The sequence below is a fragment of the Centroberyx affinis genome, unplaced genomic scaffold (assembly GCF_046629955.1).
Source record: "Centroberyx affinis isolate AG114_WGS23_722 - 3 ecotype Tasmania unplaced genomic scaffold, CSIRO-AGI_Caff_v1 ptg000292l_1, whole genome shotgun sequence".
Lineage (NCBI taxonomy): Eukaryota > Metazoa > Chordata > Actinopteri > Beryciformes > Berycidae > Centroberyx > Centroberyx affinis.
The window spans coordinates 44,946-59,506 of NW_027278971.1; the positions used below are offsets into that span (position 1 = coordinate 44,946).

The following is a 14,561-nucleotide window of genomic DNA, read 5'->3' on the forward strand; positions in this document are numbered from 1 at the left end:
CTTTCCATCTCTGTCCAGTAGTATTTTTAAAATGCCTCTCATGTTGAGCCTATTGTGATGGAAATGTGCGGATTGCAGTGTGAGGGTTCTTTAGATTGAAAAATGGCTGGCCTAGATTTCTTGTGGTTTCCCTACTGCAGCAGAGTGAGACGTCTCAGGCCCCAGGCACTCTCATGTACAGGAGAGATATCCCCTGTATGTGTGTCTGCAGAACAGATGTGTATCCATGATATTAACACCCACCACCTACACACACAACAACACAAAGGAAAATCAAAACCATAACAAATGCATCATTGTACTATTGAAAATAAAGCCCTGTCCTTATTTCTAGTGTCTTTCTCTACTCCCCAGATAAATGGTATTGCTCTGGATAACAAATCCGTAACGGAGTGCGAAGCTCTGCTGAGGAACTGCAGGGACTCTATCAGCCTCTCTCTTATGAAGGTGGGCCACAGTCATCTCCCTCTCCGAGCTCCTTCACCACTTCACTTCTGCTGGAAATCTTCAAGGGCTGCTTTGACTTTTGCTTGCCCTAGATAGCAGTTTTCCAACTTTACCTGCTACAGTTCGTTACACACTGAATTGGGGCTCCACATTTGATGCTTTTGCATTTGAATTGAGAACCAATGTTGTGGTTTGTTTCAATATGTCATTTAAAAACCCCCAGAGCCCTGTTGATTTAAGGATTGGTAATGCTAGTTTTCTGCAGCTCATTCCTTCTTCTATCCTCCCCACAGTTCTTCCCTCACAGCACGTCGGGCCAGAACATCTTCGAGAGCCTGCGCGAGTCATCGGAGAAGTCCAACGGGCGCATTCACCTGTCCGAGGTTCACTCCCGGAACAGCCGCAACCTCAAACACAACAGCTCCACGCAGACTGACATCTTCTGCCCCGATGTTGGCAGCGCCAGCACCAGTAGCATCTCCGGGGAGAGGAGGAAGGTCAGAGGTGAAGCCGATGAGGTGGGGGTGTTCGGGGACATTAGGAAGCCCTTCTCCACAGGCTCCCTCCACGCCACTAGCCTCCGGCCCGCCTCCGACTTGGGTACTGGCCGCTATGGTCCCAGCGCCTTCCAAGAGTGCTGCCCCTACACCAAGGCTCCTTCCTCCTTGCCCTATGACCCCGTCTCTCCCTCAGACTGCATCACTGTGGAGACCACCCTGGAGAAGAAGCACAGCGGCGGCACATGGCCAAAGGTAATGGTGGGGGGCATGTCCGTAGCACCAGATAACACCAGTCCTGTCACAGCAGCAACCCAGCTCTCCATCTACAAATCGCCCAAGCAGAGGAAGTCCATCTTTGATCCAGACACCTTCAAACGGCCCGAAACGCCCTCCTCTAAGATGGAGTACATGGCGGCCAATCAGATAGCGGCTGTAGCTGCTGCAGCGGCTTCCCACTCCCCACAGCCTTCAAAGACAGAGTCCCTCTCCTCCTCATCCACCCCCACCCCTCCTACCCCACCCACTCGCAGCGACTCCTTTAAATTCAAACACAAACATCAAAGCAGTTCTGCCTCCGACTGCACCATCACCTCAGACGGCAAGGGAGAGGCCGCCATCTCCATGGCAGCAGGAGAGAGTAGAGAGAGGAGCGAGAGGGAAAGGGACAGGAATGGAAACCACTACTTCCTGGACGGCAAGGTCCTGACCTCAAGGAAGTCATGTGACGAGGACATCGGCCGAACCAGAGGCGAGGAGCCAGAGGTGAAGAGACCGCGGCCTAAATCTGCCCCTGCCCTCCGACGCAGGATGACTCCCCAGACTATCACCCTCCCCACCTTCCAGGTGAGTTCGTTTGAGACCTCAAAACCAGATCTAGAATCTTAATTTAGTACATTTGCACTAAATAGTTCCTCTGTGAATTTCTGAAAAGCTTATCCTTCCACTGCAGTACCTGCACTGATTCAGGGCAGTTTGATCAGTAGCTTCTCTGAAGAGATGAGGACAGGATGCATTTGAGAACTGTTCGAATTCAAAATGGGGCCAACATTTCAAATCATCCCAGTGGGCCAGGAACAGCATATCCATTTTGTAATAGAATTTACAGCCCTGTCGGAGTTATGCCTCTGGGCCTTGCCTCTTAGCCAGTGTGTCGGAGTGATTGATACCTCTGCACTGGAACAGCCACCCAACCCAGAAAGCTGAGTCAGTGCCTGGGGCTCAGACGGCCTCGCCTGGCTACCTCTTCTGGCCCCAGAGCATACAGGAGAAAGAAGCGGGGATACACTCCCATTTTATCGTTTTGGGATCATGTTCATGCTGTCACTTTTCTTATATGGGGCTTGTCTCCAGCAAGGGGCTGAGAATTTCTCCCTGAGAAATAATGGTGTTTTGTTACCCTGTTGGGAAAGTTGTGACCATTTCTTTATCTGTCGATCGTCACAGAGCTACTCCAATGATGAACATTCTCCAGAGCCCAGAGACATGCTGCGCTCCTCCCCCAATCGCTCCCACAGGCACAGCGTAGGCTTTGTCCCCACAATCTACAATGGCACCCTACCTCCTAGTGAGTTTTTCACATGCTCGTGTACACAACATTTACATAGACACACTTACATATTCATGAAAAAATATACACTACCAGTCAAATGTTTGGACACACCTGATTGAATGTACTATGTTTTTCATTATCTTAAAGCCATTTTGATCTAAAGGCTTATGCCTAAATGCTTGAAATGTGTTTTATAGACAAATATAAATAGTGAAGTTGATATCTATTTCTTTCCAAAGCCGTGGCTACTTTAAAGAATCTAAAATATAAGATAGTTTTCATTTGTTTAATGCTTATTTGGTAACTGAATAATTCATTTGTGTTATTTCATAATTTTGATGTCTTTACTATTCTAAAATGTGAAAAACAGTAAAAATAAAGAAAAATGTGTGTCCAAACTTTTGACTGGTAGTGTACATATTTACATATTCATTTAAAAGAAAAAAACAATCACCAGAGATTTCCTCCTCTCTAACATGGTGTGTGTGCTCTGTCATGTTAGATTCAGCCCACCGGGGTCTGGCTCCTTGCCCTGCCGTGACGGCCGTGATGAGGAACCCAGTGTACACAGTGCGCAGTCACCGCGTTCACACCAGCAACTGTCCCTCTGTCGCCTCCCAGATCTGCCACCAGCACACCCACACCAGGTAACCACCTGACCCACACTTGTGGTTTTGTTGACCCATGCTTCAAAACCGATGGTTCAGGTCAGGGGTTCTTACATTGTTGGTTCATGGGTCAGTTTCTGGAGGGTCCTCGCATTGTTACAGTGACTAGTATGTTTGAAGGAGCTTTTTCCCCAAGGGCAAAATCACTTAATTTAATTGGGGTTAGGGTTGAAAATAATCTGTTTCTTACTGTTGCTTGTTATTGGGGATGGGACAAAAGTTCAATGACAACAAAGCGTGACTGTGCAGAATTATGTTTTTGCTGAGCCACAAATCTTTCTAGCAATGGCATTGACTTGATAGACTGTAAACAATTTAAAAATGTCATTACATATTGAAAATTATGTGATTTCGTAGAGAGCTTGTGAAATTGTGAAAATATAGCTAATATTGCAATGAATTTTTTCTGCCCCATGATACATATTGTCACATTTTTGTATTAAATTTTGATATATCGTCCCTTCCCTAATTGTTATGTATTTGCATTGTGTTAGATTTAGGTCAGTCCATCAATTTAATTTCAAATTGTGAAATGTCTCATAAGTACAAAATAAAGCCTGCATGAGCATTGTACGCATAATTTTTTGTGTGTGTGTTCTAAGGGTATGTTTTTTTTTTTAATGTTTTTTTTGTGTCTGCAGCCCGCAGCACCAGGGTCGCCTGAGCCTGGACCTGAGCCAGCAGAAGCGTGCAGGCGACTACTCTGAATCGTCGTCCTCGTCACGCAGCAGCAGAGCTTCACACGGTACAAACTCACTGCCCTCCAGCGCACGGCTCGGTCAGTCTGACACACACGCACGCACGCACATACACACAAATGGCACACACTCACGTTCCCTTTGTCTTTTCACATGTTCTGTCACAGCACTCAGTACTGTATCGTCTCTCCTTGTGACAGGTTCTTCCAATAACGTCCAGTACCGCACAGAGAGGATCAAAATCCCCTCCACTCCCCGCTACCCTCGCTCCATGCTGGGCTCAGACAGAGGTATTGTATCCCCCATTAAAAATAAAAATACTCATGACAGGATTATTAAGACACTAATTACCCTTTAGATTAAACTGCAAGTCTGCAACTATAGTTGAAGCTGTAGGTTTTCCCTTCACCTCCATGTTTCCCAACACCCAGTTCTGCTGTAACTCAGGCATGCTGGCTGTGTAGTAAGATATCAATTTTTGTTTAAATTTTCCGTTTGAGGTTTTACGACCCTTAAGTTTGGCAGAAGGAAATTGATCGCTCAAAAAGCAGCAACCTTAAATGTCATCCTCAGGGGAACAGTAAAGGTGGGAGTCTCATGGAAACACTTGGTTTAACCACTATTGATCATCAGTCTAAGCAGCTCACTCACATGTTTGTAACCTTGTTTCAGCCTCTGTAGCCTCTGGTTACTGCTGAGTAATGAAACTTAGACCTCCTTTACACCTGCCGTTAATGCATCCTATATGGCTGGATTGTGCTCAGATAGAGCAATAATGGATCCCGGTGTAAATGTACCCAAGAGCATTGAAGATCTGATTACCCAAACTTCCTCTGAAGGTGGTCAGAGACATATTTGGCCACATTAACAACAAAGAGTGAATGCAATGCGTCTCAATTCACAGATAGCAGCTGCAAAAAACCATTGCAGGTCTAACCAGGAAGCAAATGCAAATCAAACGGGTGGTAGGCAGCTCAGATAGCAACATCCTTGTGAAAAATGGACTGTTGGGGTAATTGTGGATGGGGGACAAGTGAAATCAGGTGTTTGCTGTCCTTTTTTGAAGGCTGTATACATTACAAAAGGATGTGACGTGTATGGCAATCTGCATTTTGCAAGGCAAAGAGAAATCGGGTTTCAGTGTGTATACCAGAGATGCCTTTTAATGTCAGTTGTAAATCTAATCCAACTAAATCTGATGATGATGATAATGATGATGGTGATGATAATAATACAAAAAACCTTTATTTATAGAGCACTTTTCTTAACACAAGTTAAGAAAAGTGTTAAAGTCCACATGAAATTAACTCCCATTGCTTTTACTTCCTGGAAAACAGGGCATCTTTAATGGTGACCTCATGCTGCACCAGTAGGCTTGAATACAAATTCAAACCAGTAAAACCAACAACCCGGCCCCTCCACCCCTCCCATCAAATAAAACTGCCTTTCTCTCCCTGGCTGATTTTCCATTGGTTTAGACGTTTTAATGATCCCTCACTGTGTTATGTCCCGCCCAAAGTAAAGATTCCATTTCATGGGGTCTTTAATGGCAGTAGTACAGGGGGCCTTAGACCTTACTCGCCCTTATTCTGTTCTTTTCTGCACCTCTTTCCCTCAATCCAGGCTCTCTGTCCCACTCAGAGTGCAGCAGCCCCAGCCTCATCACTCCTCCTCAATCACCACTCAATCTGGAGACTTCCTCCTTTGCCAGTAGCCAATCACAGGGCTCCATTTCCATGTTACCCCGGATCTCCGTTAGCCCTGTGCCAATAGGGGAGCGCAGGAAAGACAGGTATGGCAAATGTTGTATAAATAAACACTGAAGAAAGTTATAGGCAGTTTTTGTTTGTATGACTGGCTGATAACTGATCCAATCACTGAATTCTTTTTTTTTTTTTTTTTTTGGAGTGTTCAGTGATCCCATCGGCGATAGATTATGCATTTTACTCAGACTTTAGCATTAATAGTAAAATTCCAATATAGCACTGTGTTTAACAAATTGTTCTCATGGCTGCTTGATATCTGTGTGTAAATAAATCATAGGTGTTATCCAAACAAAGTAATAATGTAAGTGTGTGCTTGATGACTGAGGTGCTTACACCTATTGCCACTGGTAGTGCATGAAAATGAATTGCAGCAGCATAGGCTCTGCCTTCTGTCCAGTATATAAACTGGTTCTAATCTATGATCATAGGTTGTGAAATTCAAAACACAATGTCAGAAATGAACGGTCAATGCCAAATTGACGACATGTTTACACTAGTAATGTTCTGCTGACTGCCACAAATACTGGCTCATACTTTTACGGCATACATTTGACCACTTGACCACTACCTGATCCGGCAATTGAAGCTTTTTGATCAGGCAACTGAAACGATGACCTGTTACAAACTGATTATATTATTATCCGCTGATTATGATCGGTGGCCGATTGATCGATGCACCCCTAGTTATAGGAGGATGATACTGAGGAAATGTTTCTAGAGATGGTGTTGTAGGTGAATGATGGAGAATATGATAATAATGGTCAATTCAGAAACGGGTATGATATCTCCATCTGCCCTCAGGGATCCTATGTCAAATGGGGTTGCCAGGCAACAGGTCTATCTTTGTCAGAGCTGTGCAATCCCTCATAAAAATTCAGTTTGAAATCCTGTGAAAATTCTTTAATACTTTTATGGAAGCCTATTGCAGTTTCCAGGAGCAGTAGTGATCTGCCAGTGTGTTGCTATCATTTTTCTGTATTCTTCCTCCTCTGCTTCCATGCAACTTGTTGTTCTGTTTTTTTCTCCTACATTTCTGTCCCATTTTTGTATCTCCACACCTCACTGTCTCCTACACTGTTTCCTTTTCCTGTCTTCTCTCTCCCTCTCTCTGTACGGTTTCTCTCCTCCATTCTCCTCCTTTATCTTCCTCCTGCCTCTCCGTACCTTCCGCTTCCAGATCTCTATACCGTAACCGATCTTTTCTAAGGATTCCTCTGGCTGCAAGGCCGAGGTTCTCCTCTCTCAGGAGCCTCAGGTTCGTTCTCCCTCACAGTGCTACAAACAAGGGAATGCCTCTCCCTTTCCCCACGTTCACGGTGTCCACATGCCTGTGTGCCGTTGAGTATATATAGAAGTGTGGAATAATCCTATTCAGTTTACGTATGTGGAATGTGAGGGTGTTTTGTGATGTTTCTCACCCACCCCACGAGCGCGGTTTGATTTTCAGATTGCTAGTTCTTTGCATGCTATATAACTTGTGCCTCACTAAAAGCATCCAAGAAATAAACTAGGATGGCCCTGATTAGCTCTACTTGGTAGGCTTGGAAGGATCAGTGTTATGTTTGTATGTATCTATGGAATCCACTTGGCTCACTCCATGTCAGAAACCCACTTGGATCTCAAATATTGCATGCAATGTCCATGCCCTGTGATGATGGCATGGCCAATATGCATGTGTGTATTTTGGTCTTAAGCCAAGTCACCCTTTAGTCTGCAGTGTGTGTTATGCAACAGTATTATTCAGTCCTGAGCTTCTGGGTCATGGTCTTGTTTGTACACCACTACACTCCGTTTACCCTTGTCTCTGGCTGCTAATCCACTCCTCTTATCTGCCCTCATGGGATTGTATGCCATGTCCAAAGCCAGCTTGTTGTGAAGTCACATAAAGTCATGCAAATCTCCTTCCTATGAAGGGATTTCACTTGCCCACGCTTTCATGATACTGTTTGCCTCTGTACCGTAAGAATTAAAGTCTTTCCTAATTCTTCATTTCGTAAGCCAGGTGCAAACCGGCGTGCTGGAGAGACGATCAATTTACAGGCCTGGGAGGGAAAAATCAAACTCGGGCTCAAACATGCCTCAAACACACCTTTTTCAATTACTCTCTCTATTGAATATGTTTGTAAGTTGGACCTGTTTGATGTCTGTTAGACTACAGCAAAAGCCTGAGTAGGAAGTAACTCTCCAGAGCTGTAAATAAGTTGCTCAACGCTGCTGTGAAACCCTGAATCCACTCACCTCACCTTTTACCCTCCCACTCTGCTCCTGCATTGTCTCCTGTAACTCCTCTTCTGTGGTGCCAGTCATTCATACTCGCTCCTCTCCCCCGCCAGGCCGTACTTGGAGGAGCCTCGCAACGTCATCGTGCACAAAGGAGCGGAGCCTCTGGGCATCTCCATCGTCAGCGGGGAGAATGGCGGGATCTTTGTCTCTAAAGTTACTGGTGGAAGCATCGCTCATCAGGCAGGGCTGGAGTATGGAGACCAGTTACTGGAGGTACGAACGGCCTGCATTGGTTTTAAAAGTTTAAACCTATCTTTCCCTTTTCCTACAATTTTATATAATTACCTTGAGTCTAAGACACATGCAAATATTTTTCATGTGTAAATAATTTATATAAATCTCTCTACTGCCCCTCTCCAACATAAGAGCTACAAACCATTTTAGTCACAAGTGGCTTTTTTTTCCCTGAGTGATGACTAGAAGGCAGCTGCTTCCTCCAAGGCTGCCAACAGTGGGTCCGCAAACAGTCTGCCAGGCAGCCAAATGACTTTGAGTTTTCCATTCAGTCGGGTATTAGTAGAGAGCTTCCAGACAACGTAATGAATGCTAGGTGATGGGTGCTACCTTCCAAGGTGCAAAAAAAAAAACAGGACACTATGATAGGCAGCAAAATGGCACCTCAAGCCTCCTAGGCAGCCAAATAATAATAGATAGCTTCCAGGCAGCATAAACCACTATAGATTGTGTCAAATGCCTGCCAGGCAGCAAAGCAATACAGGAGCAGTCTAATGCTATTTAATACTAATATTACTAACACAAGTTATTTCTAACTTGTCATTTTACTAACTTGTCATTTTATTGTTCTCCTACAGCTGTTTTGCTGCCTGGCAGGCTGTTCTCAGTAGTAGTGTTATCACGATAACTAACATTTTGATACTACTTCAGTACCATTGGCAAAGATTGGATTCAACATTGAATTTTAAGAAATGTTTTCTGCAAGCTGAAATTTGATTGCATCGTCACCTCCAGAGGGCGTGTTTGTGTGGATGGCACATGGTTTGGAATAGTTTAAAGGAGGAGTACTGGAATAGATAGAGTTGCAGTGTTCTTGACAGTGGACTGCTGCAACAGAACAGATGAAAACATGGCAACAGCATCAAACTGTCCAACATGTCTTGAACTCAATCCAAGTCCATCCAAACTGCTGACAAAACTAGAGCCAGGAGCAAAATATGGAAATTTTCTCTCACCACAGCCGACGAAGAAGGACACCAAAATTACATATCAAAAATCTTCTGCAAAAGTTGCTACAATGCTGTAGCCTACTGCTTGCTTATAGTTGTTTTCTAGGAGTAGTAGTAGTGTAGAATGTCACTGAAGTGTGTTGCATGCTTAATCACTACAGTGAGGAATAGATGCAACAGGGATTGTGTTAAGGAAGAAATCATCTAAATTAGCTGCTTCTTTTTTTTTTCAAACATTTACCTGCCTGGCAAGCTAGTTGGCCATTAGCCACTACCTAGCTAACAGCTAGTGTATGGCAATCGCTGTGACCTGAATTGGCGTCAGCCATACCGATTTGTTGCCAAATGCTTTATGAGTCAACACATTAACGTTGTTCCACATTGTCTGAAAAAGTAGCTAGATTTGTCTCTTGTCGCTTTTGAGAAATGAAGTTGCCCACTCTGTTGACGGCTGTTTTCCAGTCCCTTGTGTCTGTTTGTAGCAGCCAGAAAGAACCACTGCTCTGATTGGCTGCCATTTATTTCTCAGTACAACTTTGGCTGCCGTTTATTTCTCAGTACAACTTGGCAGAACAACCAAGTACAGTTTTCACTTTTCTACTGTGAATCAGGGACATCCAAGAATGTTAACCCATGAAAAACATTAGATTAGCAATTTCTAGTAAAGAAGTTGTAAAGGGAAATCTCATAGACACTGATGTGGGCCACTTTTGTTTTTTTTTTCTTTACTAATGGTTAAGGCTCAGATGGGAAGTGAACCCAGATGTTCGGCTCAACAGCAGCAAGGTGCTGTCTGAGCAAGCTCTGCTTGGCCTCCTTGATCTGCAAATCTGTTCAATATTATCATGACAGGTGGTTAATGGCTCAGGCGCAAGCATCATGTAGATCAAACAAAAATAATTTTCATAAATATGCATTAGAGACTTTACATAACCACAACTAGGCATTCATTGCTTTAGCACTTCTGAATTACAAATTGGACTACAGATATGTTCCAAGGCAAATAATGGTTGTCCGGTGTCTTTATGGAACATGCAGTATACACTCTTTTGTTAAGGCTAGGAAAGTGGGCGGAAAGGTGATCCCTTGTCAACACTCAAGCGTAACTTCCCCATTGAGTAGTAAATAATGACTTAAAACCGTTAATGGACTGGATGAATACAGTATATATCATCAGCCCTCTTCTTTCTTTTTCTTCTTTTTCTCTCTGCTTTCACTCTATTCCCGCTCTCTCCTAAACTCTCTCCCTACTCTCTCTGCTCTTCTGCCTCTATCAGTACAATGGCATCAACCTGCGGAACGCTACAGAGCAGCAAGCTCGTCTGATCATCGGCCAGCAGTGTGACACCATCACCATCATGGCCCAGTACAACCCGCACATGTACCAGCTGGGCAACCACTCACGCTCCAGGTAACACAGTGTAGCCTGCAGAATTATTTGTAGATGTGGGGGAATTTGATTCTGATCCCCAGGTTTGCTTCTTCATTCTTGGATCAGTTCCATTCCATCCAAGTGTTGCAGTTTAAGAGTGACTCTTATTTATATCACTATGGCCAGGTGTGCTGTAAATGCACACCTGGCCATATTGGCTCAGCAATATGGCCAGATGATGAATTTTCATTGCATTTACATTTTTCTAGCTGAATGAACTGAAGGAAACACTGAAACAGCAATCGCTCATCCAGGTGTAAAGCATTACCATGTAATTAACTGTGTGGCTGCTCAACTTTAAAGATGTCTGGTAAGGGAATGACACCCCATTCTGTCATTCCTCATTGAATTTCTGGTGCCGTGGAATGCTGTTGTTATAGATGGAGCTGAAACTTTCCATCTGTTAGACTCAAAACGCCTTTTTGTGGAACCTTTTGTATTGGTGCAGCTCCCGCCTGGAGCCAGTCAGTACTCAGTCCACGCCCCAGGGGAGCGGGGCCACCACCCCCGACAATCACTCCACCATCGACACACTCAGTGAACAGGACGAGGGCACCCTCACTCCCTCCTCCAAGCAGACCACCCCCACCACCAGCCCCAACAGCTTCATCAGGTAACCACACATACATGCATTCCCTGCATAACCCTGCACACAAACACATATAGAGGAAAAAAATAATGTTGTTTTTAATGATCTACCTACCATACCATAATAATAGGTGTGGGGTAAGAGGGATGCATCACACTCCGGTATCTCTCCCACCCTGACCACTTCTTGTCCCCCACCCTTCGTCTCCCAGAATGCCCTCTGAGAGCAGCAGGAAGGTGGGCGAGCCGCGGCTGGTGACGGTGCGGAGGCCCGGGGTGGAGGTAGGAGTCACGCTCTGCGGAGGGAACCTGCGGGGCGTCTACATAGACAGCCTGGAGGAGGACAGTCCTGCCAGGGGCCCTGATGGGCTGCTGCCTGGAGACCTCATCCTGGAGGTATGGACAAATGCATAACCACGCTTGGACACACATGCACGCATAGATATACACAACCTACTGCCTGGGGATCTCATACTGGATGTATAGAGACAGACACACACACACACACACACACACACACACTCCCACCCATACCTATATGCGCACACCTAGTCACACTTTAGAGACTGATATACTGTACTACTCTACAGTAAATTACATTGTCAAATTATTTTTTAGTTTATCACATTCACAAGACCATATCATATCATGATAAAATTGTGACTATTTAGTCCCTAAACCTAAAGATTTTAGGTAACTGATAAACCAGGCCCTTTTGAGGTTGTTTTTCCTCAATTTCACAAATAGCATAGTTGTATTTAGTATAGAGGTGTAGCTATAATATCAGTTTCTTCTTGAGGTGTTCTCAAAGCTTGTCTCTTCTTGGCTGTTTGTAGTCATTGTTGAGGTCTCCCGACAAAGCTTTTTGTGCCATTGTTATTTCGGACTCCACCCGTGCTAGCGCCGCCAAAAGGCATTGGCATTTTTCCTGCCTGTCATTGTTCTTCATTGATCGCCCGCTCCTCTCTCTTCTCTCCCGTTGTGCATTGGTGATCCATCCAGAGCGCAGCAAAATCATAATAGGCCATTCCTGGCATGCTCCCACTTAGTGCTCTGCCACAAAGGGCCCGCTATCTGAGCTGTTGTGTAGCTTTGTCATCAGGCCACACAGCATCAGCCTCTCCTTCAATCTCCCAGCCCATTCGGTTGCTGCCCTCTGCATGGCACAAATCAATGCCGGGACACTTTAATATAGCCAAGAGCTTGGAGGAAATGTTGCTGTTTACCATGTGGACCCCTCCCAGGCATTGCAAATGATTTCACAGATGAGTGTGAACACTCACCAAATCTATCTGCTCCTCTCCCTGAGTCTCTGTTTTTCTCACTGTGGGGTGGGGGTGGTGTTTTCTTTTTAAGTCGGTTCATGAGTTCATTTGATCTTTTTCTTTTTTTAGGCCCGCAACAGCAGGGGCTCTATGGATGGCATTGTCGGTCGGTCGCTCTGTTCACCACTTTCTGGGTCACGCGGCCCACAGGGAGTTAGACTGCAGACTCTCAAGCGGGAGGCCCGAGTTCGATTCCCGGCAGAGATGCTTCCACAAAATTCAACGCGCGTGGCTGTTAGACTCTTAGTCTTGTTTTTCATTCCCTCCTTCTCTTGTCTTTCAGTATAATTCGGTGAATATGAAGAATAAGACGGCAGAGGAGGTGTATGTTGAGATGCTGAAGCCTGCAGAGACGGTCACACTCAAGGTGCAGCATCGCCCAGATGACTTCAACATGCTCAAAGACACTCCAGGAGACGGCTTTTATATTAGGTACACATATACACCTACATACACACACACACACACACACACTCTCAGATCATTGTAGAGTGTTATGTGTTACAGCTCCATAAAGGGACCACACCGATTTTCCCCAAGCAGCCTCTTCTTTACCCATGCAGCCATGCTGCTATATATAGACCCACCACTGGAGCGCCCCATGGAGAAGCTTGAATCTTTTTCATCTAACCAATTATGTCCCAGCTCCACTGTCTCACTGTAAAGATGATAATCGCAGCACAAATTTAGGTTATGTAATGTTTATATTAGCCACACACTAGACCCAACACCACATTCCACTTGGTGCTCAGTACATTTCAGACCCGCAGGAATAAACTGTAAATGAATGGAGAGTGAAGCTCTAAAATAGTCACATTATGTTGTTGTGAGTCCGTTTGGGTGCGTTGCCGCAGCTGCCGCAGTCACTTGTCATATAGGCAAGTAGGCTTGTGATGTCACCTGCAGTAAATACACTCAGGCCGCCTGGCTGTCACAGATAGGCCGCTCGGGAATGACTTACGAGGCTCCAGCTAAAGGAGGCGAGGCCTATACTGTAGATGGATTAACTCCTACTTTCTCCCCTCCTTCCCTCTCTCTGCTTCTCTTGTCTTGTTCTCTCCATCTTTCTTGTCTGATACTTCACTGCCTCTTTCACTTTATTCTCCTTCGCTCCTTCATTGTGCCGCACTCTCACAACTTCCCATCTGTCCTATCTATCTCTCTCTGTCTCTCTCTCTCTGTTCCCGACAGAGCACTTTACGACCGGGTCGGGGAGGGGGAGGGGGACCTTAGTTTTAAGAAGGATGACATCCTGTACGTGGATGAGTCTTTACCAAAGGGCAGCTTTGGGACCTGGATGGCCTGGCAACTGGATGAGAACGCACAGCAGATCCAGAGGGGCCAGATCCCCAGCAAGTACATGTGAGTGGAGAACATACTCACAACACACACACATACACACATTTTTACACTACTTGACTCCTCGTTCAACAGCCACAGCCATACTCTATGCCATACTGCTATAATACATGCTATAATATGTCACACATGTTTGGGACTGGCCTGCTGCAGGTCCTGCTGTCCTTGTGCTGTGAAATTCAATACTGATGTCACCAAGCAAAATCCCCCTGCACATTTATTGCACTTGGCGAGTAAAGTGATTCTGATTCTGTCGTTACACTTGTAATGACATCATTTTGATTTAGATTTATTACTTTACCAACCCCCCAAAAAAATACTCAAAAGTGAGCCCTCTTTAAACACAGGTCTCACTTTCTCACACACACAAAGCCTTTTTCTCTGTGTATCCTCTTGGATAAGATCATATATATGTGTGTGTGTTGTGCAGGATGGACCAGGAGTTTTACCGCAGACACAGTGTGACGGAAATGAAGGAAGACGGCGGCTCCAGTAAGACTCTCTCTGCAGCGGCCCGCAGATCCTTCTTCAGGAGGAAACAGAAACACAAACGCAGCAGTTCCAAAGACAGCAAAGAGATGGTGGCTCTGGACGCCATCAGCACAGACTCCATCCCCTTCCTAGATGGTGAGGAGAAAAGTCCACATCTTTTTTGATAAAACTGCTGCAAACATCAAGATGATACTAGGGACTTTTTTGCTGCAGTTAGACTCTGTTAGGCATTGAGACTGCAAGAGAACAGGGATTGGGCATAGGTTAACA

The 14,561-nt window shown here is 45.1% G+C and overlaps 1 protein-coding gene across 3 annotated transcripts in view; it reads left to right on the plus strand.

Moving 5' to 3' along the window:
* Positions 1 to 14,561, plus strand: part of dlg5a (discs, large homolog 5a (Drosophila)) — a 41,557-nt gene that overhangs the window by 21,412 nt on the left and 5,584 nt on the right. The window contains exons 15-28 of one of the 3 annotated variants that reach the window (XM_071514995.1): positions 355 to 447; positions 741 to 1,790; positions 2,391 to 2,511; positions 2,999 to 3,143; positions 3,806 to 3,942; positions 4,063 to 4,152; positions 5,486 to 5,654; positions 7,962 to 8,124; positions 10,373 to 10,506; positions 10,976 to 11,140; positions 11,328 to 11,511; positions 12,724 to 12,872; positions 13,632 to 13,802; positions 14,230 to 14,426. In XM_071514995.1, coding sequence (XP_071371096.1) covers positions 355 to 447; positions 741 to 1,790; positions 2,391 to 2,511; positions 2,999 to 3,143; positions 3,806 to 3,942; positions 4,063 to 4,152; positions 5,486 to 5,654; positions 7,962 to 8,124; positions 10,373 to 10,506; positions 10,976 to 11,140; positions 11,328 to 11,511; positions 12,724 to 12,872; positions 13,632 to 13,802; positions 14,230 to 14,426 — 2,968 coding nt within the window. Of the gene's footprint in view, positions 1 to 354; positions 448 to 740; positions 1,791 to 2,390; positions 2,512 to 2,998; positions 3,144 to 3,805; positions 3,943 to 4,062; positions 4,153 to 5,485; positions 5,655 to 7,961; positions 8,125 to 10,372; positions 10,507 to 10,975; positions 11,141 to 11,327; positions 11,512 to 12,509; positions 12,873 to 13,631; positions 13,803 to 14,229; positions 14,427 to 14,561 lie in introns of those variants that run through there. The other 2 variants (XM_071514996.1, XM_071514997.1) reach the window with 2 other exon arrangements.